Raw genomic sequence first — 15,558 nt, forward strand, 5'->3', positions numbered from 1 at the left:
GTGGACCGTCGTGTCGCACATAGTACGTACGACAATTAAAACTGGCGGGGAATTTAGCTCGGTCCCCCGTGGTGGTGGGTGGAAATAATAGTGGCAACGGGGGTGGTGGAACAGGGGGTAACAGTGGTAATCAACAATCAGGTGGTCGGGGTAATGGTGAAGATGGTGCCCAGGCAAGATCGATACTTGATTGGGAAGAGGCCGATGGATATTCCTTTGAGGATTCAGATCGTTTTGAAGAAGACTCGCTTTGCAGCTGGAGTAGCGAAGCTGAATCACTTATCAACAACTGGCGTGGCTGGCGACGACCGCCTGCTGGCTTTGGACTATCCAAAAAGTCATCCGAAGGTCAGTTACACTCAATTATTATATATTCCTTTTAAATCACCTAAAAAACATGATTCTTTTTTCATTACATGAAATATTAGTTTTAAAATTAAAAAACGAATTTCTTATTTAAAAACAAACAAAAAAAAACCATTTAAATAGCACTTTTTTTTAAAGCAATTATTAATACATAGGAAATAAATATTTGGTCGTAATAAAAGATGTTATGTTGCATCGTTACACCAGTCTGATGAATGGCTTTGATAGCGAAATTTTTTTATCGAAAGTTTACGTCACTATGGTTGATTTCAGGATACGTATGTATGGTTAGTACTTAGAAATAAAAAAAAGGAATTAACACTGTATAGTGAGAGGTTGTTGGCCGCAAACGATGTCGCTAATAAGAGCTAAAAAAAAAAAAAAATTGTAACCGTCAGAAGACTGTTAGCTGACGCAGGGTCAGTTACCTAAATGAACGAATCAAATAAAAAGAAGAATATTTATGACTCAAGTTATAATCAAATATAATTTGACATTTGCGAGATATCAGTCTATTTTAGGAAATGAGTAAATTTATAAAATGATCAAAAAATAAGGACAACTTTAGTCCCTGTTTGGACTCAAGCAAGTTTAAAATGTGACAAAAAGAAAAAGCGATAGTGGTGTCTCACTCGTTTTGTGGTAGCGGCTGAGAGAATTTCAGTTGGCCTAGGTTAAAACTTTTCTGGTCGATGTCAGTACTCATGTAGCCATACATATACTCATATATACGATAATATTGTGTTCATCCACACATGTAAACCAACTTTATGAATATGTGTTGGTTTATCACATTCGATCCGCCAGCATTTTGCACATTTAGCCCAGGCATTGCACAGTTACTTTTCTCACAATTGAATATTTACAATTTGGTAAATATTAACAATCAAAATTGATTTTCCTGGTTGTCGTTAAATTGACATAAGTCAAATTATAATCTGTCAAATTTTTATTAATTAATGAATCGATTATTTTTAATTTTTTTCCACTATTTTTATTATAAATTTATATTTTTTTTCCACTATTTTTATTCTAAATTTATATCCAATTTATACGGGCAACTGGTGCAGCCAATAACTATACAATCAGTTAAATGAAAGTATTGCAGTAATAGCCATTGTCAAAAGGCAGCTGAGAACTGCTGCCCTCATACATCAAAATATAATATTTTCCAATTAAATTCTCTAATAAATTTGTTAAATTGATCGTTAATTCATTTGTTTTTTATCTTTACTTTTTCTATGGGAAATTAAATTGAAATTTTCAATAAAATTATATGTAATTTAAAAAAAAAAAATGTTTATTGAAAAATATCAAAAAAAAAAAGGGTCTTGCATCGGCCGGGAATCGAACCCGGGTCGCCCGCGTGGCAGGCGAGCATTCTACCACTGAACCACCGATGCTGATATTTGGGGTCCCCAAAATTCCAGATTTTAGCAAAGTCGCTTTTCGAATTAGCTTGATCTCGCTCAGTGAAAACGTCGTACACTCTTGTACGCGTTGACTCTTTCTATTATAAAGAAAATGTGTACGAGACAACCCGTACAAGAATGAACTTATAAGTTGAAGTCCTAACGCTTCTCAAAGGTCTATCTTTCTAACAAGATAACTTAAAACTATCAAGTTTTTCTTGACCATTCTAATTTGTCTAAAAATAGTCATAGAAAGGCTCTCTCGGAACAAGAACTCAATATTCTCAAGGTCCTACATCAGCATCGGTGGTTCAGTGGTAGAATGCTCGCCTGCCACGCGGGCGACCCGGGTTCGATTCCCGGCCGATGCAATTGTATATTTTTTTTTTATTCGAAAATCATCTATTCACTCATCCAGATGAATAGCACTTGGAAAAAACTAAGAGAACTCTGGACACCATCAGCATCGGTGGTTCAGTGGTAGAATGCTCGCCTGCCACGCGGGCGACCCGGGTTCAATTCCCGGCCGATGCAAGCCTTTATTTTTTATAGTTTCAAATTCATATTTTTTACTTATCCAACTGAAAAACAGTCTAAAAATACTAGAAATAATCGTGGAGGTCATCAGCATCGGTGGTTCAGTGGTAGAATGCTCGCCTGCCACGCGGGCGACCCGGGTTCGATTCCCGGCCGATGCAAGCCTTTATTTTTTATAGTTTCAAATTCATATTTTCTACTTATCCAACTGAAAAACTGTCTGAAAATACTAAAAATAATCGTGGAGGTCATCAGCATCGGTGGTTCAGTGGTAGAATGCTCGCCTGCCACGCGGGCGACCCGGGTTCGATTCCCGGCCGATGCAATTGTATATTTTTTTTTTATTTATTTAAAAATCATCCAGAAGAATTGCACATGGAAAAAACTAAGAAATCTCTAGACATCATCAGCATCGGTGGTTCAGTGGTAGAATGCTCGCCTGCCACGCGGGCGACCCGGGTTCAATTCCCGGCCGATGCAAAAGCCCATTATTTTTTTTGCTTTTTTTTTTTTTTTCTATTTGATATCTGTAATGTTTGAAAAAAAAGCAAGTTTAAAATCCAAGTTGGTTTATTGCTACATTTAAAACTACCAGGAAGGCACTCCCTTTCTACAAGAAGTTTCATCTATTTTCTTTTTTTATGTTCTCAGAATTTGTTCGCTCTTATTCTATTTGATGCGTAACAGATGACAGTGCTATTGTTCCGTTTCAGTTTAAAAAAAACTTTAAAAAGAGGGTCAGGTTTTTTTCCATCTATTGCCATCCAAATTTATCAAAAATATTTATCCCCAAGAGAGTTTAAAAATACGACACAAATGAATAAGCCATGTGGGTGCTTCTATTCTGGATCTAAATTCCCAACCACATGCAAATTATTTTTTATTATTAATTTAATATTATTCTTTGTTTCTATACTTTTCTTTTCTCTAAGAAGTGTTCATTTATTTCAACTATAACGTTTCAAGAAACAGCTGAAATTACATTCATTTTTAAAAGGCTGTAGAGCATTCTAGAAAAAAAAAAATAGGTAAAAGTTTTTTTGCAAAAGTTAAATATGAATTTAAATTTGACCTGTGGCAAACCGTCAAATAAAATCAGCTTGTAAGGCGTCTTGGACGACGCCAATCGACCCGCAGGTATAGCATCCGGTTGAGCCAAAGTCAATGCACCTGGTTCAGTCATGTACTTCTCTTTTTTTTTTTTTCATCATATATAATCCTAGCGTTCCCCACTTTTCTCTTTCTCTTTCTTTAATAAATACATGGGATGACTCGACACGGTTCAAACTCTAAATTTCTGGTTTAAATTTACTTTGCCCTTCTCTTTGATTCTATTATAATATTTTTTTATATTTTCTGGAAATGTATTTGTGATTCCAGGTTTTTTTTTCCACATGTGTTGAATAACCCTATAGCTAAAATTTTTGCGTTGCTGGACAAAGCATACAGTTATATACTCATTGTGGTTTCATAATTTTTTATATCTTTTGTTTCATTTTATCAATTAATTTCTATAATTAAAAAAAATGAATAATAACAGAAATTCAACATAATAAATAACTGGTTAAATCGATTAAACTGGTGGCGCTCAGTTAAATATTTATATAAATTAAAATTAATAACTCTGTATATAATTATAGTCGAAAATTTTTTTTTACTTTTTAATTTATTATTCAAAAAAATACCTGTCATTTTCAATTTTATATTCATATATTTTATATTTAAAAAAAAAAAAAACTGGTTTTTTATGTTAATGAAAAGATGAATATAAATACTTCAATGTTAAGACTTTTGCAGGTGCAAAATTTCACATGTTGAATCTAGTCGTCATCTAGCAATTGGTTTTAATATATAGACAAGTTGTTAAACAACTTTTTTTTACAATGCTTATATTAATAAATTATTGCTCTAAATTATAATCTTTTAAATCTTAAAAAAAAAAATATTTAACTTATACTTTTTTGCAGTCTTTTTTTGCAATTTTACGACAGTCAAATTGCAACAGCTAATCACAAAAATGCATCATTTTAAAATGAAAATTATTATTAATTAGTTTATGATAACATAAATAAATAATTTAATTCATCAAACTCTGTTAGAAATTTTCGATTCCGCATGTGTTTCTATCACAAGCCAAGTTTGTGTCTGGCACAGACATTTATTTTCCTCAGTCAATTTATTCAAATTGAATTATTAAAAAGCTCTATAATTCAAACTGTAAAATGAAAAAGCTTCATTCATTCAGTCTCCATCATAAAAAAAAGCTAAAAATAAATATAATCTATCATAATGTCAAACAAAAATATAATTAAAAATGATCTTTAATCTTTATTAATTATTTAATTGAAAAGTGTTTCTTTTCAGTCAACAAATGTATACTGACAACACTATAAACTGGTTTATATATGATTCACTTTAAACCAGATTTATTTTAACTGAAATAAGATACTTTTATTTATCCAATTTGATGATAAAACTATTTGGTTGTTAGCTTTCACATCCATTATTTCATTTTCATTTTATTTCATCTCTCTTTGATATATTTATTTTAATAAAAGTAAACAATATATTTTTTCTTTATTTTCTTATTCTTGAGATGAGACAAAGGGCAGGTGAGGGTCTTCAGCATTCAGCTGTTGTATTATAGGTTCAAGGTTGTAATATGCTATTTTTTTTTTCTAAAAAAAAAAGAAGATTTTACAGAATTGATATTTTTAAATTGTAAAATTTTATATAGATTCTAGTCTCACATGAGATACAATTTAAAAATTCAAAATAAAAATTGAATGATAAATGAGATAAAAATTTTGTTAAATACATGAAAGCACAAATATAAAGGATAAATTTTAACGATTAATAGGGATGAATTTGTGAATGTGGGTAGATTGAAGGGAAGAAAAAATAAAAATCTTTGTGTACAAGGAAAAATCGTGAAAATCACATTGAGATGTATCTTTTTTTTTATACAATATCGTATACTGAAAAGCTTCAACGTAACCATGACAACCACGTATCGATCCTGTGTCTGCCATGAGATATATAAAACGACCCACAAACACCAGCTTCTAGGACCATTTAATTCTTAAAAATATGCATATATAAATGTATTATTTAAATCATGCTCCATTATTTATTTAAATTAATTTTCATTTGAACAAATAGAAAAGATAATTAACAAAATACAATTTTAAATAAATTGTACTATTGAAAAATGAAATACATATTTATTATGTTTTTGTTTTATACATTCACAGGTGTTATTTTTAACGAAAAAATATATATCATTTGTTGTATTTTTCACCTGTAATATATTTTTGTATATTTAAAATATTCTATAGTCACTTTTGAACCCTTTCTTTAATTTGTCAAGTATGTAATAAAATACTTGACAAAGGGCTGACCTTTTACAGATTTAAAAAAAATATATTTCAAAGATGAAAAATTACTTTTTACTAGTTTAATAAAAAAATTAATTAATATATATTTATATGCAGAATTGAAATGACTTTTTTAAAATAATATTTAAATTTTTTTTAGCTTTATTATTTTTTATATTTTAAGCGAAATAGTTGTAGTTGAATAAATTTATTTAAGTTAATTAAATTTTGATTATTTACATTAAGATAATTATATTTGACTGTAGTAAAAAAATATATTATAGTTAGTAAGAAGTATCTCAGTAGAGTCATTAAGAAAAAATAATAATTCTTTCGTTTAATTTTACATTGAAAATCAAATTAAAAAAATATATAATCAATAAAATTTTATGCACAACATTAGAAACTTTTAATTTGATTTTGAAATGTTTTTTTATGCTTTTAATAAGGTGATTCTTAATTTTTTTTTATCGGTGTGAAAAGAAGTTGCGATGGTGTGATTAAATATGAGCTATATCAGATATCAAAAGAAGCTAAGAAAAAAAAGTCATAAAGTATCAGAATTTTGACTGTTTGATTTGACATGGAATGCCTTGAATATAATGAAAAAGAATCAAAAAGAATACGCAAGGTGTAACAATTCTTTGAACTGTTAAAACACGATTTTGGTTTTTTTAAAAAAAAAAAAAAATAATGTGCACCTGGTTCGAGAGCCAGCCTCTTGTTGTTGGGATAGCCGAGTGATTTTTAAAAATTACAGCCAGCTAGGCAAACGCGAATTTATGGCCTTGAGTCAACAAAAGACCTGTTCGAGGCCAGATAGTTCAAGGCAATATATTTTTTTCTTGAATATCATTAATAATTTATTAAATAAAATAATTTTAAATCATGTAATTATGATTATATAACATTGATCAATGAAGAAACAAATTTTCTATTTTACAAATAAATAAAATGATTATGATAATAAATAATTTTAATTAATGAATTTTGTTTACAGATGGAAAACCAGTACCAACACTCTGTGAATTATCAGCAAGATGTGTTGCATCCCACATACCATTTGAACTTGTTGAACACGTGTATCCACCAGTACCGGAACAGCTACAACTCAGTATAGCATTTTGGAGTTTTCCTGACAATGAAGAAGACATTAGACTTTATTCTTGTTTGGCAAATGGTAGTGCCGATGAATTTCAACGTGGAGATCATCTTTTTCGCTCAAAAAGTGTTAAAGATCCTCTACAAATTGGTTTTCATTTGAGTGCAAGTGTTAATATTGCTGGTATATCATCAACAAATGGTGATAGAGCTCAATATAATGTTGCTGTAACATTTGATCGTCGTCGTATAATATCATGTAATTGTACATGTTCATCAACAGCATATTGGTGTTCTCATGTTGTTGCTGTATGTCTTCATCGTATACATATGCCAACACAAGTATGTTTACGTGCACCAGTTAGTGAATCATTATCACGTTTACATCGTGAACAATTACAAAAATTTGCCCAATATCTTATAAGTGAATTACCACAACAAATATTACCAACAGCACAACGTTTATTAGATGAATTATTATCAGATGAACCAAGTGCAATAAATAGTTATTGTGGTGCACCAGATCCAACAGCTGGTGCATCAGCACATGATCAAACATCTTGGTATCTTGATGAAAAAACATTACATGGAAATATAAATAAAATATTAATTAAATTTTGTGTACCAGCACCAATGGTATTTAGTGATGTTAATTATTTAAGTACAACAGCACCACCAGCAGCAACTGAATGGTCATCATTATTACGTCCATTACGTGGACGTGAACCAGAAGGAATGTGGAATTTATTATCAATTGTACGTGAAATGTTTAAACGTAATGATCGTAATGCAATACCATTACTTGAAATAATAACTGAAGAATGTATTGCATGTGAACAATTTTTAGTATGGTGGTTTAATACTAAAGTATCATTATTAAATGGTACTGGACATAATGGTGGTAAACATGGTAGTATGAATAGTAATGCACTTGCATCACAACATGCATGTTCATCATTATGTGATGAAATTGTTGTATTATGGCGTTTAGCAGCACTTAATCCTGGTTTATCACCATCTGAACGTGATATATTACATGGACAATTTACAACTTGGCATATGAAAGCTATTGATAAAGTAACTAAAAATCGTGTTACAACTGTAACACAAAATACACAAAATCGTAATCATACTAGTGGTATACAAAAAGATTCATTAAAAAATGATATTGATGTATTTACTGGTTTTAAACCAGCACTTGAAGCATGTTATATGGATTGGGATGAATATATATTACCTGGTATAACATATACACCTGAAAGTAATCCAATGTATTATTGTCCATTTACATGTTTTCGTCATGTTGGTCATAGTAAAAATGAAGTTAATCAAGTTAATTCAAGTGTTGCTGTATTAAATTGTCAACCACCAAATATACATCATCATCATCATCATCTTCATAATAATAATAATCATTCAAGACGTCCACTTAATATGGGTCTTGTTGAATTTAGTAATATAGATCGTAAACGTATTAATTCACGTGATTTTACAAATTTTTATGAACGTAATAATACTAATAATAATGGTGGTAATGATACAAGTAATAATAGTGGTATTAATAATCATAATACTATTAATATTAATAATAATAATAGTGGTGGTAATGGTGGTAATGATAATGGTAATAGAAGTAGTGTTAGTTCAGAAGGTTTTTGTGAAAATGATGCTGATATGTTTCCACTGCCATCAATTGTACGTGGTAATTATTTAAATAATAATAATAATAACAATAATATTAATAATAGTAATAATAATTGTGGTGATACTGATTCACAAGAAGGTGGTGGTAGTGAATCATCATTAAATAGTAATGTGAGTTTAAAGAATGCTCAAGGTTCTGATAAACAATGCTCTAATGCATCATCTGATACTCATAGTGATAGTAGTGATAGTTGTAATAAATTAACAACAAATAATAAAAAATGTGAAAAAATAAATAATAGTTATTGTGGTAATTCATTACCAAGTACATCAAATGATAATAAACCATCATGTAGTGGTATTAATAATAAACGTGAAATTAAAAAAAATATATGTGTTGATGTTGTTGTTGCTGGTGGTAGTGGTGGTAGTGGTAGTGTTACAAAAGATCCATCAAGACGTACATCAAAAGATGAAACATCATCATCAAGTAGTGACAGTCCATCTGGTGATGAATTAAATTTTTATTATTATGATTCAAAAACATCAGGTTCAACAGCACCAACATCAACAATATCAACTGGTTTAAGCAGTAATGAAAATAATTGTAAAGATTTTAATAATAAAGATGGTATTATAAATTCACATATTAATAATGTATTGGGTAATCTTAAAAAAATGAAAGATCCATGGGATATATTATTTTCACGTGCTGAAGGTTTATATGCACATGGACATACACGTGAAGCATGTATACTTGGTGTTAAATTAGCTGAAGAATTATTATCACATCCACCAGATTTAATGATTGATATATTACCAATGCCAGTTAAAGGTAAACGTAGAAAACATTTAGTTAATCCAGCATCACATAGATTAACATGTCTTGCATCAGCAACATTTTCAAAATGTGGATTTTTATGTAGTGTACTTGCTGAAAATCCAGAATATCATAATCTTGCATTTAGAACTGGTCTTTATGGTTTAGAAATGGCAAGACCACCAGCAAGTACAAAACCACTTGAAGTTAAATTAGCACATCAAGAAAGTGAACTTGTTGGATTACTCAAAAGAATACCATTAGGTCCAGCTGAATTAACAATGTTACGTCAAAGAGCTGAACAATTACGTGATGGTTTATTACGTTCTAGAGGACATGCATTATTACCAATAATGCTTGCTAGTTTAATATTTGATGCATTAAATACAACAAGATTAAAAGGTGATTGGTCAGTATTGACAAATGAAAATGATGAAAATCTTGGTTTTAATGCTGCTGTTGCTGCACTTGGTCTTAAAGCAAATGTTAGTGAAGCTGATCATCCATTACTTTGTGAAGGAACACGAAGACAAAGGTATATATTTATATTTATTTTCATTTCTTTTAATTATGTTAATTATGTTAATTTATATATATGTATTTTTGTTATTTACAGAGGTGATCTTGCAATAACACTTCTTGTTCATTACAAAGATGAACCAACAAAATTAGCTAAAATAATGGATAAATTATTAGATCGTGAAGTTCATCAATTAATAAAATCACCAATTGTCAGTAGTTATTACAGTTCAAATCCACCAACAACAAGTCAATTGGCAGGACTTAGACGTGCAAGAACATCTTCATCACCATTAACTGGCAATGATGTTGTTAATGGTAGTAATGATGGTATTGTTGGTACAAGTAGTCGTCCACATAGTAGTACAAGTGCTGAATTAGAAACAGGAATGAGTGCTTTGACTGTACAACCACAACCAACACAACCACCAGTATCAACAAGAACAAAAGAAACGAGGTCAGGCAGGCAAGATTAATTCTTTCTTTTTTTCATTCATTTGTTATCTAATATCTAATGTATACTTGTTTTATTTTATAAATTATAGATATAAAAATAAAAAAATTTATCCATCAATACCAAATCAACCATCAGAAGCTGGTGCTCATTTTATGTGTGAACTTGCAAAAACAGTATTAGCTAAAGCTGGTGGTACTAGTTCAACATCATTATTTACACAAGCATCAACAAATCAAAATCATCATGGTCCACATCGTGCATTACATATGTGTGCATTTCAAATTGGTTTATATGCACTTGGTTTACATAATTGTGTTAGTCCAAATTGGTTAAGTCGTACATATTCATCACATGTATCATGGATAACTGGACAAGCTATGGAAATGGGAGCACCAGCAATATGGTTTTTAATTGATAGTTGGGAAAGTCATTTAACACCACCAGAAGCTGCTGGTATTGCTGATAAATCATCACGTGGTAGTGATCCAAATATGGTACGTGCTGCTGCTGAATTAGCATTATCATGTTTACCACATGCACATGCATTAAATCCAAATGAAATACAACGTGCAATGTTACAATGTAAAGAACAAAGTGGTCTTATGCTTGAAAAAGCATGTATTACTGTTGAAAATACAGCAAAAGGTGGTGGTGTTTATCCAGAAGTATTATTTCAAGTTGCAAAATATTGGTATGAATTATATTTACGTCATACACCAGGTGGTGAACAACAAGATGATATGCCACATGATACATTACAACTAGATCAAAATGGTGCAATTATTGTTGATTCTGGACAAGTACCAATTGATATTAATACAAATCAAATGATGACAAATCAACAATCAGTTGTTGTTACAAGTACACAACCACTACAATCTTATCAACCACATCAAACAATAACAACACTTGTACCTGGTGTTGGTTTACCATATCCAGTTGGACCATATAGTTTTGTACATCCACATCAACATCCTCATCCTCATCCTCATGCACATCCTCATCCACATCCACATCCACATCCGCATTCACATCATCAAATACCAACATTTGGTGGTCCAATACCACCACATCGTGTTACATTACCACCACCACCTCCACCACCACCAGCACACATACAAATGTATCATCATACTGCAATACCACAATTACCAGGACATCCACAACAACAACAGCAACAACAACAGCAGCAGCAACAACAACAACAGCAACAACAACAACAACAACAACAACATCAAAGACATCCACAACCACTACCACCAATAACACAACCACAAAATGTACAACAATTTTATACTGGACAACCAACTGTTACAACTGTCAATGTACATTCACCACATCATATGTTTACAATGCAACAAGCAATGTCTGTTAATGTACAACCTGATGTTAATATGACAGGACATGGTGGTATGCCTGGACCATCAATTGGACAACAACAATCAATTATGCCAACAGTTAGATCACAACCACAAGTACACAGACAAAGTCCACAACAATTACGTGCATTAGTTGCAGCATATCGTGTTGGTATGCTTGCACTTGAAACATTAGCAAGACGTGTACATGATGATAGACCACAAGCTAAATATGCTAGAAATCCACCATATGTTGAAGATGTTAAATGGTTATTAAGAATATCAAAACGTCTTGGTACACAATGTTTTCATCAATTATGTATATGTACTGTTAATAGTGTTGTAAGTCCATTTGTACTTCATGATGTTGCACTTGATGCTGCAAATTATTTATCAAGAAGTAATCCATCATTATTTGTACAACATTTAAGATCAGCATTATTAGCACCACTTGTACATAAATGTCAACAAATGTATATACAATGTCTTCATCATAAATTATATCATCTTAAATCTGGTGAATATGAAGAATTTGCAAGTGTTGTTTGTGCTGCTAGAGCTGCATTTCATATAACACCAGAAGGTCATACACAATTTAAAGAATGGCTACAATCATTAAAACGGTAAATATAAAAATTAAATATAATTAAATATATTGAGTATTTATAATTTATATAAAATTGTTTTATTGTTTATTTTAATTTTAGTTCACCAGCATGTAATAAAGAATTATGGACACAAATAAACACAGCACTTCAAGTTAATGGCAAATGACACACACTCGAGCCAGGCGAGACGTGGCTCACATCTGATTCCCATTTGCAAGCACAATTATCATATGATCCAAGCGTCCTCGTACATTATAATCATCATCATCATCATCACCATCATCATCATCATCAAAATCCATATCAATATATTGAACAAAATCAAGATTACAGTCAAAATAATAATTTCATATGCTTTCATAGATTAACAAGTGTCGATGGTTTTGCATGGAATAAAATAACAATTCCATATATTATTGAACGTTATCAATCAGCAACTTTACAACCATTAATTTGTCAGGATATTAATGAACAATCATATCCTCATGATAATAATTCAAGGATAATTAAACAATGTAGTTGATGTCGATAAATTTAAGCATTCATTTTTCATTTGTTAAAATAAATATAATTTGTTTTTTTTTTTTTTTTTTATTTTTATTTTCATCTCGCCAATTAATTAGATAATAAAAATAATTTTATCAAAATATGTACGGCTTTATTTAGATTTTTCTTTTGATATCTAAAATTTTATTTTATTTTTTTTCGTTTACGTAACTTAGTATACTTGTCAATGAAAAAAAGGAAAAATAAAAAAAAAATAAAATAAATAGTTATCAATTATTATTGTATTGATGAATTTTTAGATAATTTTTTATTTTTGAAATAATTTAAAAAAATTTATTTTCAATAGAAAATTAATAAACATTCATTACAACATGGTAAAATTTTTTTTTTTAGCATTTTTTTTTATTTTAGTTTTTTTAAATTAGAAAATAAATTTTTTATCAAAATTAAATATAATTTTTAATTATGTAAAATCTTATTATTTTTATATATTATTTGTATTAGTATTTTTTTTTTTTTAAATTAGTTTTAAAACGTAAAAATTAGTTGATATAATTTTATATATTTTTCATCATTAATGTGACATTTTAGTTAATTTTTTTTACCATCAATTTCATTAATTATTGTATTCATAATTTATCAAACAAATAAAACAAAAAAAATAATATCCAAAAAAAATAACATCATAAAAAAAAAATAACGTTACATTTTTGTCACGTAATGACTTTTAAATAATATATTAATTTGCATTGCATTTGAATATTTTCAAAGCTTGCAAATCAACTCATCGGACTATAAAAAAAAGAGCAAAATAAATTTTGAAAAGAAATGAAAAACAAAAAAAAAAAAAACACCACAAAAATTATTGTTTTCTAGTATTTTTTTTTGTTTTTGCTACATACACTAAAACAAAAAACACCAATACCCCTATCCAATTCATCTAGCGCCTTAGAAAAATAATAATAAAGTCAGTGTAAGCAAAAAAAAAAAATTAAATAAGAGAATTATAAATTCTCAAATAATAAAATGATTAAGAGAGATGATTTATTTTGAAAAAAATAACCGCAAACTCAAGGAACTTTCATATACTCAATTACCGCGGATTTCATTATATTGTAAATTATAATAAATAAATAAAAAAATTGTTATTGTTTTTAGTATGAAACACTCAACAGTGCCTCGTCAAAATCTATGTGAACAATTCTTTCTGTAAACCGGCAGTGTTATATCGGAAAAATAAATAAATTACATAGCATTACTCCCAATTTCGTAATCATATTTTAAAAAAATTATTCTCCAGTGTTAAATAATTCCATTCTTAAGAGACATTACTATAAGATCCGGGTAATTAAATTCCCTAATTTTTACACAATTTAAAATATATCTATAAACCTTGAAAAAAATTAAATAAATAAATAATGATAATGCGAACGGTAATTATTTGTTTTTAATTTTAAGATAAAAACCAAAAAAAAAAAAAAAATATTCGATCGATACATCTGTTACGAAGTTGTGTCAATAAAGGTGTGAATGAAAATCAAATATTATTTTTAAAATAATTATTTTGATTATAATGAATTAACAAAAGAAATTTTTTAAAAAATAATGATTTTTATTGTCTATTGTTATTGATGAATGATAATAGATTAATCATAGATGAAAAATTAAAAAAAAAAAAATGGAAAATAGCTGAATGAAAATTGGACTTGAAAAAAATTGAACAACAACTTGTCGAAAAATCTAATAGTAAATTAATTACTTAAAATCAATAGAAAGGATATAACAAAGCAAAAAGTATAAACAATTTGACATTTAAAATAAATTTTGAATTTTAAATAATATCAATTGCTCAATGTCTGAATGTAAATTTTACGTAAAATACTTTTCAGTATAATTTTTTTATCTTTGCGATAATCAATTATTGATTAAAAAAATATTTTAAAAATTGTCAAATATATATTGTCTACTTTTTGCTTTTATCCTTGATGATTATTTAAAAAAAATATTTTAATTATTCATGAGATTAATAATAAAGTTAACAGAAAAATTGAAAAAACAAAAAAAAAAAAACAATATGTAACATTTTAATATGTCGTCGTTGTAATAAGCTTAGAAATTTCGTTAGATAATTTAAGATTAATCGAAATACGAAAAAATGTGTTTAGTAAAATAATTAGGTGTTTATGTGTTATATATATTAACTCGATGAAAAAAAAAAAATTATTACTAGTTTTTGAATGAAAAAAATATGAAAAATAAAAAAAATATAAATATATATATATACCCTCGATATATTTAAGTTTCTTCATAAAAATTGTCGATTAAAAAAAAGTAAAAAAAATATTTTTTAATGCGTATATTATTTATAAAAATTAATGTTTTAAAATAAAAGAAAATTTTTTTGTTTTTAAAACATTATTTTTTATATAATCGACATAATTTCGTCCACATTTAATTGAATTTTTTTTTTATTTAGCAAATTTTTAATTAAATTATGATAATTTTTCATTTTCAAAAATAAAAAAATTATCTTAGTTTTCCATTTATGTGTATGAGGTCAAATACACTCGCGTTTCTACAAGAAAAAATTAAGGCTGGTATGCCTTAATTGTCTCGTAATATTTATTTTACTTATATTTTTTATTTCTAATTTATAAATTTCATAAAAAACTGTCCGATTATGTCAGTCGATTGATGGAAAAACAAATAAAATACGAGTTAAAATTACGTGAAAGATATTAAGAAAAATAATAATAATAATATGAAATCTATTTTTACACTTGGTTGTCGAAGAAATAAAAATAAAAAAGTAAATAAATAATACTAAAGTGAAATAATCACGATAGTATTCA

At 28.5% G+C, this 15,558-nt stretch overlaps 1 protein-coding gene and 6 non-coding genes across 8 annotated transcripts; 6 read left to right on the top strand and 1 right to left on the bottom strand.

Moving 5' to 3' along the window:
- Positions 1-35: 35 nt before the first annotated feature.
- LOC122854805 (zinc finger SWIM domain-containing protein 8 homolog) lies at positions 36-14,424 on the top strand. Of its 2 annotated transcripts, none has more exons than XM_044155787.1 (5): positions 36-348; positions 6,693-9,792; positions 9,874-10,242; positions 10,322-12,214; positions 12,299-14,424. In XM_044155787.1, the coding sequence occupies exons 2-5, from the start codon at positions 7,124-7,126 to the stop codon at positions 12,363-12,365; spliced, it is 4,998 nt and encodes a 1,665-aa protein (XP_044011722.1). In that variant the 5' UTR covers positions 36-348; positions 6,693-7,123; the 3' UTR covers positions 12,366-14,424. The 2 variants fall into 2 exon arrangements, with proteins under 2 accessions (XP_044011722.1, XP_044011723.1); XM_044155788.1 differs by having other exon boundaries at positions 9,874-10,233.
- Positions 1,699-1,769, bottom strand: Trnag-gcc. The gene has a single exon. It is a non-coding gene; the product is annotated as a tRNA-Gly (tRNA).
- On the top strand, positions 2,079-2,149 carry Trnag-gcc. Its single transcript has one exon. It is a non-coding gene; the product is annotated as a tRNA-Gly (tRNA).
- Trnag-gcc lies at positions 2,242-2,312 on the top strand. The gene has a single exon. It is a non-coding gene; the product is annotated as a tRNA-Gly (tRNA).
- Positions 2,406-2,476, top strand: Trnag-gcc. The gene has a single exon. It is a non-coding gene; the product is annotated as a tRNA-Gly (tRNA).
- Positions 2,570-2,640, top strand: Trnag-gcc. Its single transcript has one exon. It is a non-coding gene; the product is annotated as a tRNA-Gly (tRNA).
- Trnag-gcc lies at positions 2,725-2,795 on the top strand. The gene has a single exon. It is a non-coding gene; the product is annotated as a tRNA-Gly (tRNA).
- Positions 14,425-15,558: the final 1,134 nt, after the last annotated feature.

Source organism: Aphidius gifuensis, linkage group LG4 (assembly GCF_014905175.1).
Source record: "Aphidius gifuensis isolate YNYX2018 linkage group LG4, ASM1490517v1, whole genome shotgun sequence".
In the NCBI taxonomy this organism is placed as follows: Eukaryota; Metazoa; Arthropoda; class Insecta; order Hymenoptera; family Braconidae; genus Aphidius; species Aphidius gifuensis.

Coding starts and splice junctions, on each gene's coding strand:
- LOC122854805 (XM_044155787.1), top strand. CDS start 7,124: ATGCCAACACAAGTATGTTTACGTGCACCAGTTAGTGAATCATTATCA. Junction 10,243..10,321: donor AAAGAAACGAGGTCAGGCAG/GCAAGATTAATT, acceptor TATAAATTATAG/ATATAAAAATAAAAAAATTT. Junction 12,215..12,298: donor TGGCTACAATCATTAAAACG/GTAAATATAAAA, acceptor TTTTAATTTTAG/TTCACCAGCATGTAATAAAG.